At 58.8% G+C, this 16,263-nt stretch overlaps 1 protein-coding gene across 2 annotated transcripts; it reads left to right on the plus strand.

Moving 5' to 3' along the window:
• Window positions 1–12,912, plus strand: PTPN7 (protein tyrosine phosphatase, non-receptor type 7). Of its 2 annotated transcripts, none has more exons than XM_017821328.1 (10): window positions 1–301; window positions 5,186–5,476; window positions 5,838–6,021; window positions 6,457–6,541; window positions 7,160–7,236; window positions 9,120–9,257; window positions 10,077–10,187; window positions 10,765–10,922; window positions 11,776–11,889; window positions 12,409–12,912. In XM_017821328.1, exons 2-10 carry the CDS (start codon window positions 5,220–5,222, stop codon window positions 12,500–12,502), a joined length of 1,218 nt encoding a protein of 405 aa, XP_017676817.1. In that variant the 5' UTR covers window positions 1–301; window positions 5,186–5,219; the 3' UTR covers window positions 12,503–12,912. The 2 variants fall into 2 exon arrangements, with proteins under 2 accessions (XP_017676817.1, XP_017676818.1); XM_017821329.1 differs by having other exon boundaries at window positions 5,249–5,476.
• The last annotated feature ends 3,351 nt before the right edge of the window (window positions 12,913–16,263 follow it).

Here is a 16,263-nt window from a genome sequence, read left to right on the forward strand (position 1 = left end):
CCCGGGCCGGCGCGGCGGAGTCCCCGACAAAGGTGCCGTACCTGGGCTGTTCGCACCCCCACGGCCGGCTCTGCGGGATGCTCCGGGTGATCGCACCGTCCTCCTCACGCCTGCCGGGAGCTGATCGCCCCGTTTGCACGGAGTCTGCTCAGTCCCGAGGCAGCTGCTTCACCTTCAAGCCTGTGAGCGATGTTTAGGCAGTGGAGGAGATGGGCTCGTTTCCAAAAGCCTGCAGGACGTCCTGAGTCCCAGCCGTGTCAGCGGAAGCAGGACCAGCCCTTCCTGAGTGCCGGACCCAAAGGTGATGGGGGCCTGGCGGGACAAGGCAATCCCAGGGAGTGAGGCTGTGGGGCAGCATCTGTGCTTTGGGTGCCAGTTCGGTGCCTGCCTGGGCTGAGGTGACTTTGGGGCTACATTGCTGTTTGGAGAGGATGAGGAGTGGGTGTGTGAATCAAAGGAGGGAGGCTGGGTGAGGAGGCCCATGCTCAGGAGGTCGGGGGGGCAGAAATGGGCATAAGGACTGGCTAGGGAAGTGGGAAGAACCGCTCCCAGTCTGGAGCTGGAAGGTGCCCTTTGCACAAGGGGAACTGGCTCTGAGATCATGGCCAGAGGTGCAAGATGATCCCATGGAAGTGGAGTTGTAAAATGCAAGTGAACAACAGCAAGTACCAGCCAGGGATAAATCCAGATTTTCCTTCCCAGAGCACCAACTCTGTAGGGTCCCCACGTGTTGCTGAAAGTAAACCCACAGCCATACCTCAGGGCCTCTGAGGCTCTGGCACAGACCTCTCCAGTCCCTACATCCCAACAGAAAATCCCAATGCACAAGTGTTCATGGACACAGGACACAGGGGATCCCAAGCCCGGTACATCCCTGGTTGGGTCAGGGTGCATGGCTGGTGTGGTAACAGCTGGGACCCTTCCCCCAATGTCTGCCCCTCCATCACCAAGCTTTGCTGTCCCAGCACCACTCTGGACATCATCATAACCCCTGACATCCCACTGGCACCCAGGTCGGAGCAGAGAGGAGAGCTGGGGAAGAAGGGATGTTCCTGTTCTGGGTCCTGACCCTCCTTCCCCACAAGATGAGGGAGGCAGGAAGGTGAGGGGCACAGCTGTGACCTTATGGGACCCTCCCCCTCAGAGCCATTTCCTTCAGTGTTGCTTCCCTCCATCCCCTCCTGGGCTTTGCCCTCTGGGGATTGTCAGGTTCCTCTTTGCCCAGGGCAGATTGCAATGGGGGTGGCTGCCCTGGTGTCCTGGTCCTGTCCTTACAGCAAACTGTCCCTGGGTTGGGATCTGCCCCCAGACTGGACACCCTCTCCCCTCATAGCCTAGTCATTCCTAGCCCCAGCAGTCCCTGCTTGTAGGATCTCCCCCTCTGCACCCCAGGCCAGCCTGATGCAGCTGGTGCAGAGCTGTTGATATGACATGGGATGAGCGTGGCTGCACGTGAAAGGCACAGTCCCTTGCCTTGCACCACTGGCCAGAGCAGCTCCCAGCTCTTTGCTTCCCACTGTATCCCCCTGAGGATCCAGCCAGGTCCCTCTGGAGGAGCCAGCTGGCAGCACCATGTTCCAAGCTGGTGCTCAGAGGTGCTCAGGAGTGATGTGCCCAAAAGTGCTTTTGTGTGTGTGTGTGTGAGTGTGGGCACGTCTGGGACTTCACTGCTCGAGGTATCTGCCCACCCTCCGCCTGCTTGGGCGGACACCGATGAGTGACCAGGGACATTCTCTCTGCACGTGTGGATGTGCATCTGCTGTGTGCAGCCTGGGGGTGCAGGGGCCATTCCCAGGGGGGCAGCAGACACGTGGCTGGGTGCAACAAGGTGCAGGGGGCAGGTTGTTGTTTCAGGAGTGGGCACTGAAAGCTGAAAAGTGCCCTGGGTCAAGTAGTGTGTTCTGGGCCCATCTGCTCCTGGTCTCCCTCACATCCAGTCTATCTCCCCCATCTCACGCCTCTTTTCCCACCAGCACCTTGTCTTTCAAGGGTCTCCACCAGTCTGTGTCCCATTCCATGCTCTCTCTCCCCTCAAATGCACCTCCTCAGACTGCTGCTGCTTCAGCAGAGGGGAGGAAGAGGAGCTATGCTGGTGGGTGGGAGCACACTGGGTTCCACTCGTGCACCATCAGAGGCATGTAGGGGTCAAAAAATCCCAGTAGTGCAGACTCTTCTGTCCCTGGGACCCTGGGCCATGGCACATCCCTGTACCACATCCCTACTTCCCTGCTGGGTCTTGGGTAGAAGGTGGCACTGCCAGCATCTCCCAGGATTGCCCAGGGAAGATGTTCTGGCACCTTGGCACCCCCCTGCACAGCCGCTCCTGCAAACACACAGGTGTGCACAGACAGGCAGCTCTCCAGCTCAGGGACCAGCAGTGCTGGCACCACACATCCCACGGATGGGACAGTGGCCACAAGGAGCTGGGCTGGAGCTGGCCCAGGCTGGAGGTGGCCCAGGCTGGGAGCTCTCCAGGGCAGAGCGGATGAGGGGAAAGGTGTTTGGGATGTGGTGTCCATGGGGATGGGGGGTTTGGGATGTGGTGTCCATGGTGTCTGGGGGTGGTTTGGGATGTGGTGTCCATGGTGTCTGGGGATTGTTTGGGATGTGGTGTCCATGATGTCTGAGGGTTGTTTGGGATGTGGTGTCCATGGTGCCTGGGGGGTGTTTGGGATGTGGTGTCCATGGTGCCTGGGGGGGGTTTGGGATGTGGTGTCCATGGTGTCTGGGGATTGTTTGGGATGTGGTGTCCATGGGGATGGGGGGGTTTGGGATGTGGTGTCCATGGTGCCTGGGGGGTGTTTGGGATGTTGGTGTCCATGGTGTCTGGGGGGGTTTGGGATGTGGTGTCCATGGTGTCTGGGGGGGTTTGGGATGTGGTGTCCATGGGAGCGGGGGGTGCAGTGGGAGCTGCTGCAGCACAGCAGGGTGGGGGCTGAGGAGGAAGGAAGCAGCAGTGTCTGAGCAGAGTCTGGGCAAGAGCAAACAGGAAGAGCGATGGGGATGTGGCAGGAAGGATGTGCAGTGCCATAAGGGCAGACCTGTCCTACCTGAGCCAGACTCTCCAGGGACCTTCCTCCCCAAATACATCCCCTGCCCTGCCCTGCTGGAGAGGGGGAGCCCATATGTCTTCCCCTGAGGTGCCCAGGGATGGTCGCGGGTGCAGAGAGGTGCTGGGTCCCCACATGGACATGGGTTGGGGGATGGTGGGGTGACACCAGGAGCACACTGCACATGGCCAGGCATTGAGGGTAAGAGGCACTGAGCGAGCCCTGGCTCATCCCACAGTGGGATGGGGAACAGCTGGGGCACAGCCTGGGGAAGGGGATATGGGCAGGAGAGCAGGGATGGGAGGACTCATCCTGGCTTCCTGCAGGAGAGGAGGTGGGGTCTGGTGCCCCCAGAATAGCACCACTGCACCACGTGGAGCATCCCACCTCAACCTCTGCCAGCGGCCTCCTGTGGCCAGGTCTTGCCTGTCGCTCCATGCCCCATGGGTGGCACCAGTGCTGGCCATGGCTTGTCCCAGAGAGCATTGAGCACACCCCACCAGCCCCACCGGCGATGCCCGTGGAGGCACCCCAGGGGTCTGGGGGAGGTCAGGCTGTGCCCGGAGATGCAGGATGCAGGACGGGGGTTCGCCGGTGGGGAGCAGGGCTGGGTCTGCAGGCGGCCCAGCGGAGCCGAGCTGCAGAGATGTGGCCGGTATGTGTGTGGGCGGCAGGCAGGGTGGGGGAGAAGGAGGGAGAGGAAGCAGCAGAGGCAGCAGCTCCTTTGATAAGCAGCTTCCTGAACACTTTAAACCGTGGTGTCAGACCGAGACGCGCGGTGCCCGCGGGCCTGTGCCGGGACCGACGAGCCCACAGCGCAGGGCAGCAGGTAGGCAGCCCCCCAGCCCACCCCTGCCGCCCACTGGAGACGAGACCCCCACTGGGCAGCGCCGGGCCCCGGTGCCCAGGGGTGGTGGGCATGTGCTTGCAGCCAGGCAGCCCCAGGCAGGGCTGGGATGCTGGACAGGGTGACAGGAGCACCTCCCGGCAGGTGCTGGCAGCTGGGGCTCTTCCTAGGGTGCCTCTCTGCCAGCCAGGGGCTTGGCCAGGGCATCTCCCAGGTGTTTCCTGGCTGGAGCACAAGGGACAGCTGCTGGGGTGGGAGCCTGGGCTGTCTCTGGTCAGGGTCTCTCCTGGTGCTGCAGTTCCTGCTCATGCCCTGCCTGGCTGGGGAACACCAGGACACACTGAATGGGGCACAGGGCACAGGGCATGGGGCTGGTGTGCGTGGCAGTGGTGGCACTGCCACCCCCAGAAATGACACTGGGCAGCAGGGAGTCTTGGAGAACATCTCCTGCCCTAGCTGTGTTCCCAACCACCATGTGGACCCGGCTCTCCACAAGACCTCCCTGAGCAGATGGGCTAACAGGGATCCCGCTCTTTGCCCACCAAGAGCTCTGATTCTGCATCATTCCCTGTCTCCTCATGGAGGGAGCTGGGGATGAGAAGGAGCCTTAGGATGCCAGTGTGCTGCATGCACTATGAGGAGCTGTTCTCAGAGGTGAACCAGCATCACCCACAAGTCCCCAGTCCTGCATCGCTGGGGCTGGTGATGGAGGAGCCCTGGCACCTCCCCCGGCTGGGCTGCCCCATCACCTCTTGCTCAACCACCCAGATAAAACAGTTTCCTCTTGACGGTTGCTGAGACCTGCAGGATGGAGGAGGCTGTCCCAGGTCAACCCTCCCTCGCCAGTCATGAGGCTGTTGAGGGAGCCTGGTCTGTGTCTCCCTGCAGCAGGAGCTGGCCAGGCTCCCTGCAGTGGCTACAGCCCACCTCGTGTCACCTGCTGAACACTGCTGGGCTCATGTGTTCCAGCTCTCCCACTTCCCACTGTTTCCCCAGGCTGAAGCAGGCATGGCAGGGAAGGGCTGGAAACATAAGGCAGCACGTGCTTCCCATGGAGGTGGAGAGCATCTGGGGCTTCCAACACAGAGAGTGGGTGTCCTGCCCTCGGAGGAAGCAGGTGGTCCTTGGTGCCATGCCCAGGGTCACCAGTGGTGTCTGTTGGGTTGCAGTGCTGCAGCATCCCGGAGGATGTGCTGGGAGCTCTCCCTCTGCCATCCACCTGGATACAGGAGCTGGGGGTCCTGATTCCAGGACAACTGAGAACTTAAAACCCATCTCTTGCTTGCAGACCATCTGTTGGGGAGTCCACCCAGCCTCATTGTATGTCCCAGATCTGCCTTTTCTTTTCCAGCCTCTTCTCCTCTGATGGCTCTGTGATTCCCCAGAAGCTGAGGGCCCACCGTGACCCACCCTGTGCTTCAGGACGAGGGCTCTGTGGCTGCTGCAGCATGGTCCAAGCCTGCTTGGTGTGCTCCAGAGTTCATAAGGGCAGCCTGGCAGCCCAGGCAGCTGCGGCAGACATGGACAAGCGGGACAAGCCCAGTCCCTCTGCCAAGAAGCACGTGCGTCTCCAGGAGAGGTGAGTGTGGCTCAGCCCTCATGGGGATACCCACAGCACTGCTCATCCCCAGGGCTCCCCCAGACTTCCCTCCTTACAGCCCTCCACCTGCCAGCACGAGCAGGTGCCAGGTCTGAAGGTGGAGGCAGGGCTGACCCCCCAGCCAGCCCAGGATAAATCTCGACACCACCTTCCAGGGGCTTCCCGGCCAAAAGGCAAAATGATCAGCTCAAGTTCCTTGTTTCTCAGTCCTCCCATCTACCGGGGTCTCTGCCTGGCTTTTGTTCAGTGGGGGGTGGTTTTAACTGATGATATGGTGGGATGGGCTCTCCTTCTGTCCCTGGGTGGCAGTGGGTCAGCCAGGGACCCCTTTGCCTTGCAGGAGGGGCTCCAACGTATCACTGGTGCTAGACATGAGCTCTCTGGGGAGCGTGGAGCCCATCCAGCCCGTCTGCACACCACGGGACATCACGCTGAAGTTCCTGAGGACATCCAGCCACGTGCTGAGGAGACAGGAGCTCCAACAGCATGCCCAGTGCCTGGCACAGCTCCAGGAGGAGTTTTCGGTGCGATGCTTCCCTCTTCCTCCTCACTGCAGGGGTGGCAGGGGCTGGTGATGGTGGCACAGACAGGGGTGGACAACTCTGAGGGAGGTTCTGACCCCAGCTGTGCCCCACAGCCCCGGTGGCAGGGCAGGCAGAGTGGGCAAGCAGAGGGTAAGGGTGCCCAAGGTACCACCCTCTCCCTGGTGCACACACATCCTTGGGGTCCCTGGGGTCCTGCCCTCCCATGACAAGCTCTTCTCCCAAGGTGGCCTCTCTGGAAAAAGTCCCACATCATCTGGGGTAAGGACAGGGCTCATCCCAAGAGCTGGCATCTCTGGTGATGCCAGTGGGTCCCTGGGCCAGCTGTGCACTTCTGTGGGACCAGCTCTGCCACCACCAGGGTACACAAGTGGCAGCGATGAGCCTTTCCTCACGCCTGTTCTCTTTCCCCTGCAGAAAATCCCACCCAACTTTGTGAATCCAGAGGAACTGGAGATCCCTGGACGTGCCTTCAAGGACAGATACAAAACCATCCTCCCCAGTACGTGCCACTGCATCCCTTTGCCTCCCATTTGCCCATCTTTGTTTGCTCATGGGAGAGGGATGACTTGGAGCAGCCCTGGCATGGGGGTGGGCGTGCCTGGGTGCTCTTGGTGTTCCTGCTGTGTTTGTTCCTACCTCCCATGTAGCAGGAGCTGGGTGTTGCAGGGGGTGCACACAGTGCTAGGGGGTGGTACATGGGGAGCTACTCCCTGGGATGTCCTGCCTACAGTGCAGGATAGCCCAGCCTGGGTTGCACCTGCCACCCTGCAGTCTTACATGTCCCAAGGGCATGCCCCTAGGGATGTAAAGGCTGAGGATGTCCTGGAAGGACTCGTCTGGGCTCTGGTCAGGCACTGTGGGAATGTCCTGGGGGGGTCGTGCCCGGCAGGTGAACTAACCCATGTGCTCCCTGTGGTACGTGCAGGTTTGGGTACATACCTGGGCTGTGCCTTGCCAGGGCACTGAGGGTGAAGTGGGGCGAGTATGGGCCTGAGGGAGGGTGCAAACAGCTCTCAGTATGGCACGGAGTGGGAGGACTCAGCCTGCAGGCCCTGAGGCCGAGACAGGGAGGATGGGTAGGGTCAGTCCCTGAGGTAATACCTGCCATGTCTTCCAGATCCTGAGAGCCGGGTCTGCCTCCGGAGGGCAGGGAAGCAGGAGGAGGACAGCTACATAAATGCCAACTACATCACGGTGGGTGTTCTGCCTGGGCAGAGCGTGGGCGGGCTCCCAGGTCCTGCAGCCCATGGCTCAGGGCAGTCTGCAGGTGTCACTCTGTCACCCACTGCCCTGTGCCTGCCCTGGGGCAGCAGTTTTAACTTGCCACCCCTTTTGGAGCTGGAGAGATGCAGCTCTGCCAGAGCAGGGCAGACACGCTGCTCCTTTTGCCGGGAGAGGTTCATGAGGGGGCTGCTCTCAGCTCTCCCTCAACAGGCTGCTTTGCAAGGGCTTCTCCATCTCCTCCTCACACACTGGCCCACTGTCTGGCAAGGCCATGGGAGACAAGCTATGCCAACAGAGCATGGCAGCTCAGATCCTCAACTCTCACTTATCCAGGGATTTCTCTCTGCTCATTTCTCTCTGCTCAATTTCCCAAGAGGAAAGCTTAATGAAGGTGGGGTTTGTTACGATTTCCCAAGAGGAAAGCTTAATGAAGGTGGGGCATGGCTTATTTTTGGCACCTGATCGGGTCCCTTTCCAGAGACTGAGAAATCCCCAGACCCAAGGGTGTTACTTAGACAACCTGATTTTGATATCCATCCCTGTGCAAACCCTTCCAGGCTGCAGCCTCACTTGTGCTGAACCACATATCACCCTTAAATGGGATCTTGTGTCAGCCAAGTGCCAGGTGCCTGGAGGGCAGGCTTCTTTCTGAGCAATTCATCTCACTTTGGCATTCTTCCCTTGGGACTGGCCAGGGTGCTGGGAAGCAGAGGTGGGGCCACAGACACTGTGAGTGCATGGCAGCAAGGGAAAGTGGAACTTGGAAAAACAGCCCACAAAAAGTGCCCTCTGGGGTGATGGACAGACCCTTGATCACATCAGCCCCACCTGGGATTGATGCTTTCCCTGCTGATGGTGTTCCATGAAATGTTTCTGAGTGTGAGATTTTAGGTCTTTTAATGCCTAGTAGTGCAGGTAAGGCAGTCATCAACAATTGTCTTATAAAGTTAGCCCTGAACTTCAGTGATTAGATTAAATTCCCTGGGGAGATCCACCATACACACACACCTTAAGCGGGGCTTAAGGGCAGTACACAAATGCAGATAAGCAAATGAACTTACACATCAATTCTTCAGAGGACAGTCCTTAACAATTTTAAACTGAGATCTCTTTTGACAAAGCTGTACAGCTTTACAGCTCTGCCTGGAGTGCTGTGTCCTCGCTTTTCCAAAAGCTGGGGTGCTTGGGGGTGCCTCCCCCAGCGTCTCTGTGGCATCCTCAGCTGGGTCCCAGACTCCTTGATGTGTTGCCAATGGAATGTCCAGCTGGGAGCTGGAGTAACTTGTTACTGACCCTGGGAGAGAGATCTCCTACACCTCTGCTTGTACATCGAACTCCTGCCAGCTGCTGCTGCACACTGTCCAGGGCCGGGGGGTGAAGCAGGAGATGAGCAGGACTCGGAGCTTTTAGATATCTTTAGCAATTTTATGCTGGGGGAGGAAGTGCAGTGGAGGCAGAGAACTCTTGGAGCTGTGAAACTGGGACTCTTGCTTGTCCTTGTGGAAATGCCCACAGTGAGGAGTGCAGGTCCCTGCGAGGGCTCTGCCTTGCCAAGGCATCCACCACGCTGGCTGTCCTCACCAGGGGTGCTTGCAGGAGCTTGGGGGCACAAGGCCAGCTCCGTGGACTTGCTCGTGGATGGTGGGACCAGCAGGGTGGTGAGGATGCCTGGTATGCCCTCATCAGGTCTGTAAAAGCATTTCAAGGACAGGTTTAGTAGGAAATAATGTGTGTGGCTCAGGCTTTCACCTGTAGAGGCAGAAAAGGCCCGTAAGGGTTGGAGAGGTCTGGAGACAGGCCCCCCCTCCCCTCGGGGTCCCCCCAGCTTCCCTGATGGACCGTGTGCTCGGCAGGGCTACGCGGGGCGGCCCCGGGAGTACATTGCCACGCAGGGACCCATGCTGCACACCGTGACCGACTTCTGGGAGATGGTGTGGCAGGAGGAGGCACCCCTGATCGTCATGATCACCGAGCTCCAGGAGCGCAAGGAGGTACCAGCGCCCCTCCCAGGCCCGGCCACCGCCCCAACCAGGGCCACAGGGTGGGGTGGGGCAATGGCAACGGCGAAGGGTTGTGCGAGGGTTGTGGGGTCTGTGCACCCGCTTGCTGTGCTTTGGTCTCCGAGGGTTCCCTGATGGATCAGGTGGAGGAGGAGGGTCCCAGGGCTGCAGCCCTGGTTCCACGCAGCAAAGCTTCTCTTCCTCACATGGCCTCGTGTTCTGGGCACGCTTTGCCAGCTGGATTATAGGCTAAAGGGATTAGAGCAACCCCTGGGCAGGGGGCAGAAGCAGCAGGCAGCAGTGCCCCTCTGGCCCCCACAGCTCTCCCCTGGGCTGGGAGCTCTCAGCCAGGAGATTAAGCTGGGGTGGGAGCCTGCAGTGCTGCGCCTTTGCTGGGAACCCTGGCTCGCCATCCAAGCAGCACCAGCCTGGGGGAACTGAGCACTGAAAACTCACTCTCTCTTTCATGGCCATGTCCTTGCTCCCTTCTCTCCTGACTGACAGCCTCCCTGTGCCCTGGGTCCTGCTGGGCCTGGAAGCTCCCAGGGGCTGGGAAGAGCTATGCAGCCCTGGGGTCTGAAAGCCAGGGCAGGCATGGGAGTGGCTGAAGGGCAGCAGATGCAGGGAGAGGGATCTATCCCTTCTTTGCTTCCCTTCTGTATCACTCCACATCCACCTTCCCCACTCCCCCACGTCCCCCACGTCCCCCCAGGTGATGCCCCTTCCCAAGAGCACTGAGCCAAGCACAGCTCAAACATCCAGCAGGTGCCTTGAGCATCTCACAGCCACAAAACCTGACTTGTCCTCCAGAAATGTGTCCACTACTGGCCTGAGAAGGAAGGCACCTACGGCCCCTTCACCGTGCGCGTGCAGGGGGTGAGCGAGGGCACGGAGTACGTGGTCCGGGATCTCTGCATCCAGGTGGGTTCCAGCCCCACCCTGGGGTTAGAGGGGCAGTGCAGCGGGGCCCAGCTGTGCCCCTAACACCCCTGGGGATCTGCAGTGAGATGGCAATGCTGTGTGATAGGAAAGAGGGGGGTTCATGGTTCTCAGGAGCCCCTTGCCAGAGGAGAGGTCTGCAGAGCTCCTGCCTGGGGGGGCTGGGAGGGAGCAGGACCCAGCCCTGGGGTGTGGAGGAGAGGGGGTCAGCTGGGCAGAGTGGTGCTACCAGCCCACTGTTGTTTGCACTGTGTTGTTGGGCTCTGCCCCATGGGCTCCCCATGGTCACCCTGGGCTGACACTGGCCTAAAGGATCTTGTTTGCTTTGTCTGGACTCTGTGGACACTCTGCATCTGCTCCCATCTTCTGGGACGGGACACGTCCCATTTTCCCTGGCCCAGGGGTCTCTCCCGGGTGTCTGGCAGAGGCTCTAAGAGGGATTTGGGAGGAGAGCAGCTGAGATGGGTATGGGCTGCTTGGCTTCTGCTTGAGCTGGACTATGCTTTCATTTGGCCAGTGCTCCCACATCCTGATTTCTCTTTCTTCTGTGCTGAAAAAGCTTGAAGGAGAATGTCGGGAGGTCAAACACATCCTCTTCCCTTCCTGGCCGGACCAGCAAACACCCGAGTCAGCCAAGCCTCTGCTGCACCTGGTGTCCAAGGTGGAGGAGACTCTGCAGACTGCAGCCAGCCCAGGGCCCATCGTGGTGCACTGCAGGTAAGAGCTTGCACCTCACCTGATCCCTGTCTGTGCTTCACTTTGGAGTCAGCCTGCCCGAGAAAAGCCCACATGTGAATGCTCATGTGCTGGTCCTGTGCAGAAATCCCAGGACACAGCAACCCCACAGCAGAGTTGTCAACCAGCACGCCCTGTCCTGGCACCACTATGGAGGCATTAGCCTGGCACATCCTGCACCTGGGTCCATGGACAGCAGGCTGCAGGAGAGGTCTGCAGCTGGGACCCAGCCCCACGGTACATCCACAGCTCTGGCTCTGGAAGACCCTGCTTGACCCCTGGGTGATCCCTTCCAACCTGACCCATTCCGTGACTGATTCCTGCTCACTCTGCCACTGAGCATGGCCTGTAGCTTGGTTGTGGAGCTGTGTTTCAGGGCAGCCCTCCTGCAGGAGGTGGCCTCTGCCTATTTTCTCCCCCTGCTAAGTGAATTTGGGGACAGCAGAGCAGAGCACCTGATTGTCCCTGTGGAACACACTCATCATGTGCAGCTGCAGGCTGGGTGCTAACTGCTGGGTGCTGAGGTCAGAGCCCAGCTGGGAGGGGAAGGGGCTGCAGAACCCCCTGCACAGTGCAGGGACGGGACATGGGCTGGTTTTGTGCTTCCAGAGCAGCCTCAGCCATGCCGTGCAACACAGCAAGACCCCCTTGCCATTGGCAGAGTGCCCCCAGCCCATGCCTTTTGGTGCCTGGCTAAGGAGGTTGGTCTGGCAGCTGGGACTGGGGCCCCAGCATCCCTCCAGCAAACCAATCCAGGAGTGCATCCAGCTCAGGCAGATTGAGGTCCGTGCAGTGGATGCTGTCGGTGCTCAGCACAGCTCTGTCTGTCCTGCAGCGCAGGCATCGGCCGCACAGGCTGCTTCATCGCCACCAGGATGGGCTGCCAGCAGCTGAAGGACAAGGGGGAGGTGGATATCCTGGGAATCGTGTGCCATCTCCGCATAGACAGGTGGGTGCTCAGAGCAGGAGGCTCCTTGGAGGGTCCTGCTGGGTGCCAAGCCTGGGAGGAGGGATGTGGGAGGGGCGTGGGCATGGGCATCCCAAGGGGGCACAGGGACTATTTTTGGTGGAAACCAGAAGGGTTGCTGGAGGATGCAGATGTGTGGAAAGCAAACAATTCCCAGTGCCAGGCTGGTTCTGCTGAGATCTGACCTGAGGATATGAGGGACAGGAGAGGGGCTCTGAATCTGGCAGCCATCTGCTCCTTCCCTTCCAGCTCAGCCATTAAATCCAGAAACACTCCGTCTGGCCACTTTTCAAGAAGTACTGGTAAATACTAGAGCCAAATAATTTCTAATCTCATTTTGAACAGCCCAGCAATGCTTCTGAGCCCCTGTACTCTTTGGGCAGCTCTGGTGCCTGTTTCAGAGGCATCACATGGTTGGTGATGCAGGAATATTGTGCCCCAGGAGCAGAATGGAGTTCTGGGTTTGGTTAAGTGTCAGTGGGCCCTGCCTTTCCCTTGCAGAGGTGGGATGATCCAGACGAGTGAGCAGTACCAGTTCCTCCATCACACTCTAGCTCTCTACGCTTCCCAGCTGCCAGAGGCTGGAGGCCACTAGCACAGGGCTCCCACCAGGCTTCTAGCTCCCCACTCCAACCTCTCCTGCACCAGCCTCGGGGACACCTCCACCAAAACCTCTCCTGATGCTGCCAGGCCACAGAAAAGCAGCACAAACATCCCTCGGGATGAACACAGCTGAGGAAACCCACGGGGACTGTGGCCTTGGACCCTGGGGACGAGCAAGGTGTGGTGGGTTCACGTGAGGGGTGCACTGGGTGCTCGAGGTGGCTGTTGCTGCTGCCTCGAGGCAGATTTCACCCGAGGAAAGAAGCTTTGGCTTTTGAGAGGTGCAAGATCCTGAACCAGAAGAGCAAGCTGTGCAGAGGAGCTGCATGCCTGGGGAGCGCTGGGAGCGCAGTTTGCCTTTTACCTGCACAGAGGTGTTCGCTCTGTTAGATGCAGCGCTGGTAGAATTACCCTGAAATAAATGGAGCCTCTGTCCTGGCTGTGCATCGTCTGTGAACAGGGCTGGGCTTGCTCCAAACACACACCATGAGGCTCTTCTTGCTAAAGACACACCTTGATGGGTTAGTACAACAGGTGCACAGTCAGCTACCGTTGTTCCATGGCTTGTTTTTCTCTCCACCTTCAGCCAACACCTTCTCAACTGCCCTAAGGTAGAATCATGGAATCATTAAGGTTGGAAAAGACCTCCAAGATCATCAAATCCAACCTTTTACTGAATCCCATTGTGCCCACTAAACTGTATCACGAAGTGCCATGTTCAGTCATTTCTTGAACACCTCCAGGGATGGTGACTCCACCACCACCCTGGGCAACCCGTGCCAGTGCCTGACCACCCTTCCAGGGAAGAAATTATCCCTAATATCCTTAATATTTTCCCTAATATCTGAACCTCCCCTCTCCCAAGCAGGGGAGATTCCCAAATGCATCTGCAGTTTGCAAGTGATTCCCAATTGCCTTCCCTGGAGAGGTGAGTCTCCAACAGCATCCGTGGACTCCAAGTAATCACTAATCAAGCCATCACCTAAAAAAGAGACATTGCAGGGTACATTTTGACACTTCCAGGGCAGCACTGGGGTCCCAGGAGGTCAGGGAGGCCCTGTGAGAGCAGCTGCAGAAGGTGGAACCCAACAGAGGATGAGGCCCACCCAGCAGCAGAGGGATGGGTGGGAGCACCAGGGACACTGTGGGACATGACATCTGTTTGTGCTGGTCCTCAGTAGCCCAGGGGTTAAACTCTGAATCAGGGAACAGGAGGATAAGCCACCCATCACCCATCACAGCCCTGACCATTCATTTTCCTTAAGGAACTTGATTGGGCAACCACATCAAAACCTCCTGGGAATGTCAAACATGCTCTTGTCTGGAGAGGCCCTGGAGCCTTGCACAAGACTCTGCCCAGTCCCAAACTCCTAGCATGGAGACCATGGGGTGACAATGGGGGACAGAGCTGCAGGGGTGCAGCCTTGGGGATGCATCTCCATGTGGGCCACCACAGCTCCCCTGCAAGGAGCAGAGCTTGGGACCCTGGTTCAAAGCAGTGGGAAACAGCCAGATGTCCCCAAACCTGTCAGGGCTGCTGTGAGACCCTCCCCTTGCTGGGGATAAGGTAAATAGGGTGGGTGGAGCAAGGATAGTGCATGAAAAGGGTCGATGTTGCTCATTTTCTTGTGTCTCTCCTAGCATGGGGTTAGTCTGGCCCAGCTGTCGTCTCTGCTGTGAGGGGTGGGTTTGGTTTGAGCACTGGATGGGCAGTTTCTGTATCAGGGACTGCAGGAACACCCCTGCTGTCCATGGGCAATCTCTGCTAACAACTCCAGTGCTACAGGAATGCTGGGGGGGAAGCCCCAAACTGGTGTAGGGACATTCCCTGGGCTGGAATGTTAAACAAAAATCTGTTTTCCCCCTGTATTCATGAGGCCCCACCTCAAATCCTGTGTGCAGTTTTGGGCCCTCGTGACAGAAAAGACATTGTGGTGCTGGAGTGTGTCCAGAGAAGGAGTGGAAGGGGATCTTCTTGCTCTCTGCAACTCCCTGACAGGAGGGTGGAGGGAGGTGGGGGTCAGACTCTGCTCCCAGGGAACGAGGGACAGGACAAGAGGAAGTGGCCTCAGTTTGCAGCAGGGGAGGTTCAGGTTGGATATTGGGAAAATTTCTTCCCTGAAGGGGCAGTCAGGCAGTGGCCCAGGCTGCCCAGGGCAGTGGTAGAGTCACCATTCCTGGAGGATGGTGACTTGGGGACGTGGTTTACTGGTGACCACGGCAATGCTGGGGTAACAGTTGGACTCGATGATCTTAAAGGTCTTTTCCAACTTGAACGATTCTGTGATTCTATGAAAAAAAATATCCTAAATCAGAAATTACATGCAAGAACTGGGGGACAAAGAATTTTTCACTGGTATGAGGAGGAGCTATGATGGGGTAATTACAGAAAGCAATGAGGTTCCTGCTTCCTCAGGCCTCCCTTTGAGAGCATGGGGATCCTGAGCACGCTGCAGCAGCTCCGAAAGCAAAATGGTTTCTGCCTCCAAAAACAAAGGCAGCTTCCCAGTGACTTGCAGCACATGGTGGAAACTCCCTCCCACCATTACTTGTCAGGGGTTGAGATATTCTGTATGAGTTGAATCCAACCCCATCTCAGTTTCCCTATTTTCTGTGCATACATGTTTGTCTCAGGCAGCTTTAGCAGTGGATTCAGTATCCTTGTCTCTCGTGGGAGCATAAGCACATGGGCTCTCCCCAGCCACTGCTGGAATAAAGCGTCCAGCATAAGGGAATTGCAAATGGCCCTGTGTGTCAGTCCTCACTTTAGGACTGGCTCAAATCCCACCTGGATGGAGAGCCCTGTTGGCACGGCACAGCCAGGCAGCACCTGCCCTGAGCAGGGCATGGGAGGGCACAGCAGAGTGAAGGCGTGGCCAGAACAGGCACCCGGAGCAGCTCCGTGTGCCCCCCAACCCAGCAGAGCTGAGCAGGGGGAAAACAAGGGGGTTTTAAGGCTGCAGGGCCCAACCTGATGGCTACAGACTGCTGTGGCAGCAGGCTGGATAAAGGTCTCACAGGAACATCCTTCGAGGAAGCCCTCTGTGCCTTTGGGCTGTGTCTCGTTCTCCAGGTGGAAATTTGCTCATCAGCTCCTGGGACATTGCTCGGGGCTCCTGGCACCCACTGCACCCCACACTCCCCACCCTGCTTCTGACACCAAGCATTTCTATCGACCCCTGTACACCCCACACCCCAGCACCCCCAGGTCCCCCGCACCCCCAGTTCTCCTACACTGATCACACCCTGCATCCCTGCACCCTCAGTACCCCAGGACTTTTGCAACCCCAGCACCACTGCACCCCGAACTCCTTCACCCCTGTGCCCTGCATCTCCCCCACCTAGCACTGCCCACATCCCCTGCACCCCTAACGCACCAGTACCCCCAGTACCCCTGCAGCCTGCCCCCAGCCATCCCTGCCCCCGGCACCGCAGTGCCCCAGCACCTCTGCACCCCGTGCACCCTGCACACCCCCCACCTTCAGTACCCCACTCAGCACCGCTGTGCCCCCAGCACCCTCTGCACATTGCGCCCGGGATGGCCGGGCTGTCCCGGGTGTCTCCAGGTACTCCGGGGTGTCCGGGGGTGTCCCGGGGGGTCCGGCGTGCCCCAGGATGTCCCGAGGTGTCACAGGGTGTCACAGGGCATCCCGGGGTGTCCCGGGTATCCCAGGGTGTCCCAGGGCATCCCGGGGTGTCCCGGGTATCCCAGGGTGTCCCAAGGCATCCCGGGGTGTCCCGGGTATCCCAGAG

This window comes from Lepidothrix coronata, unplaced genomic scaffold (genome assembly GCF_001604755.1).
Source record: "Lepidothrix coronata isolate B3197 unplaced genomic scaffold, Lepidothrix_coronata-1.0 Scaffold90, whole genome shotgun sequence".
Lineage (NCBI taxonomy): Eukaryota > Metazoa > Chordata > Aves > Passeriformes > Pipridae > Lepidothrix > Lepidothrix coronata.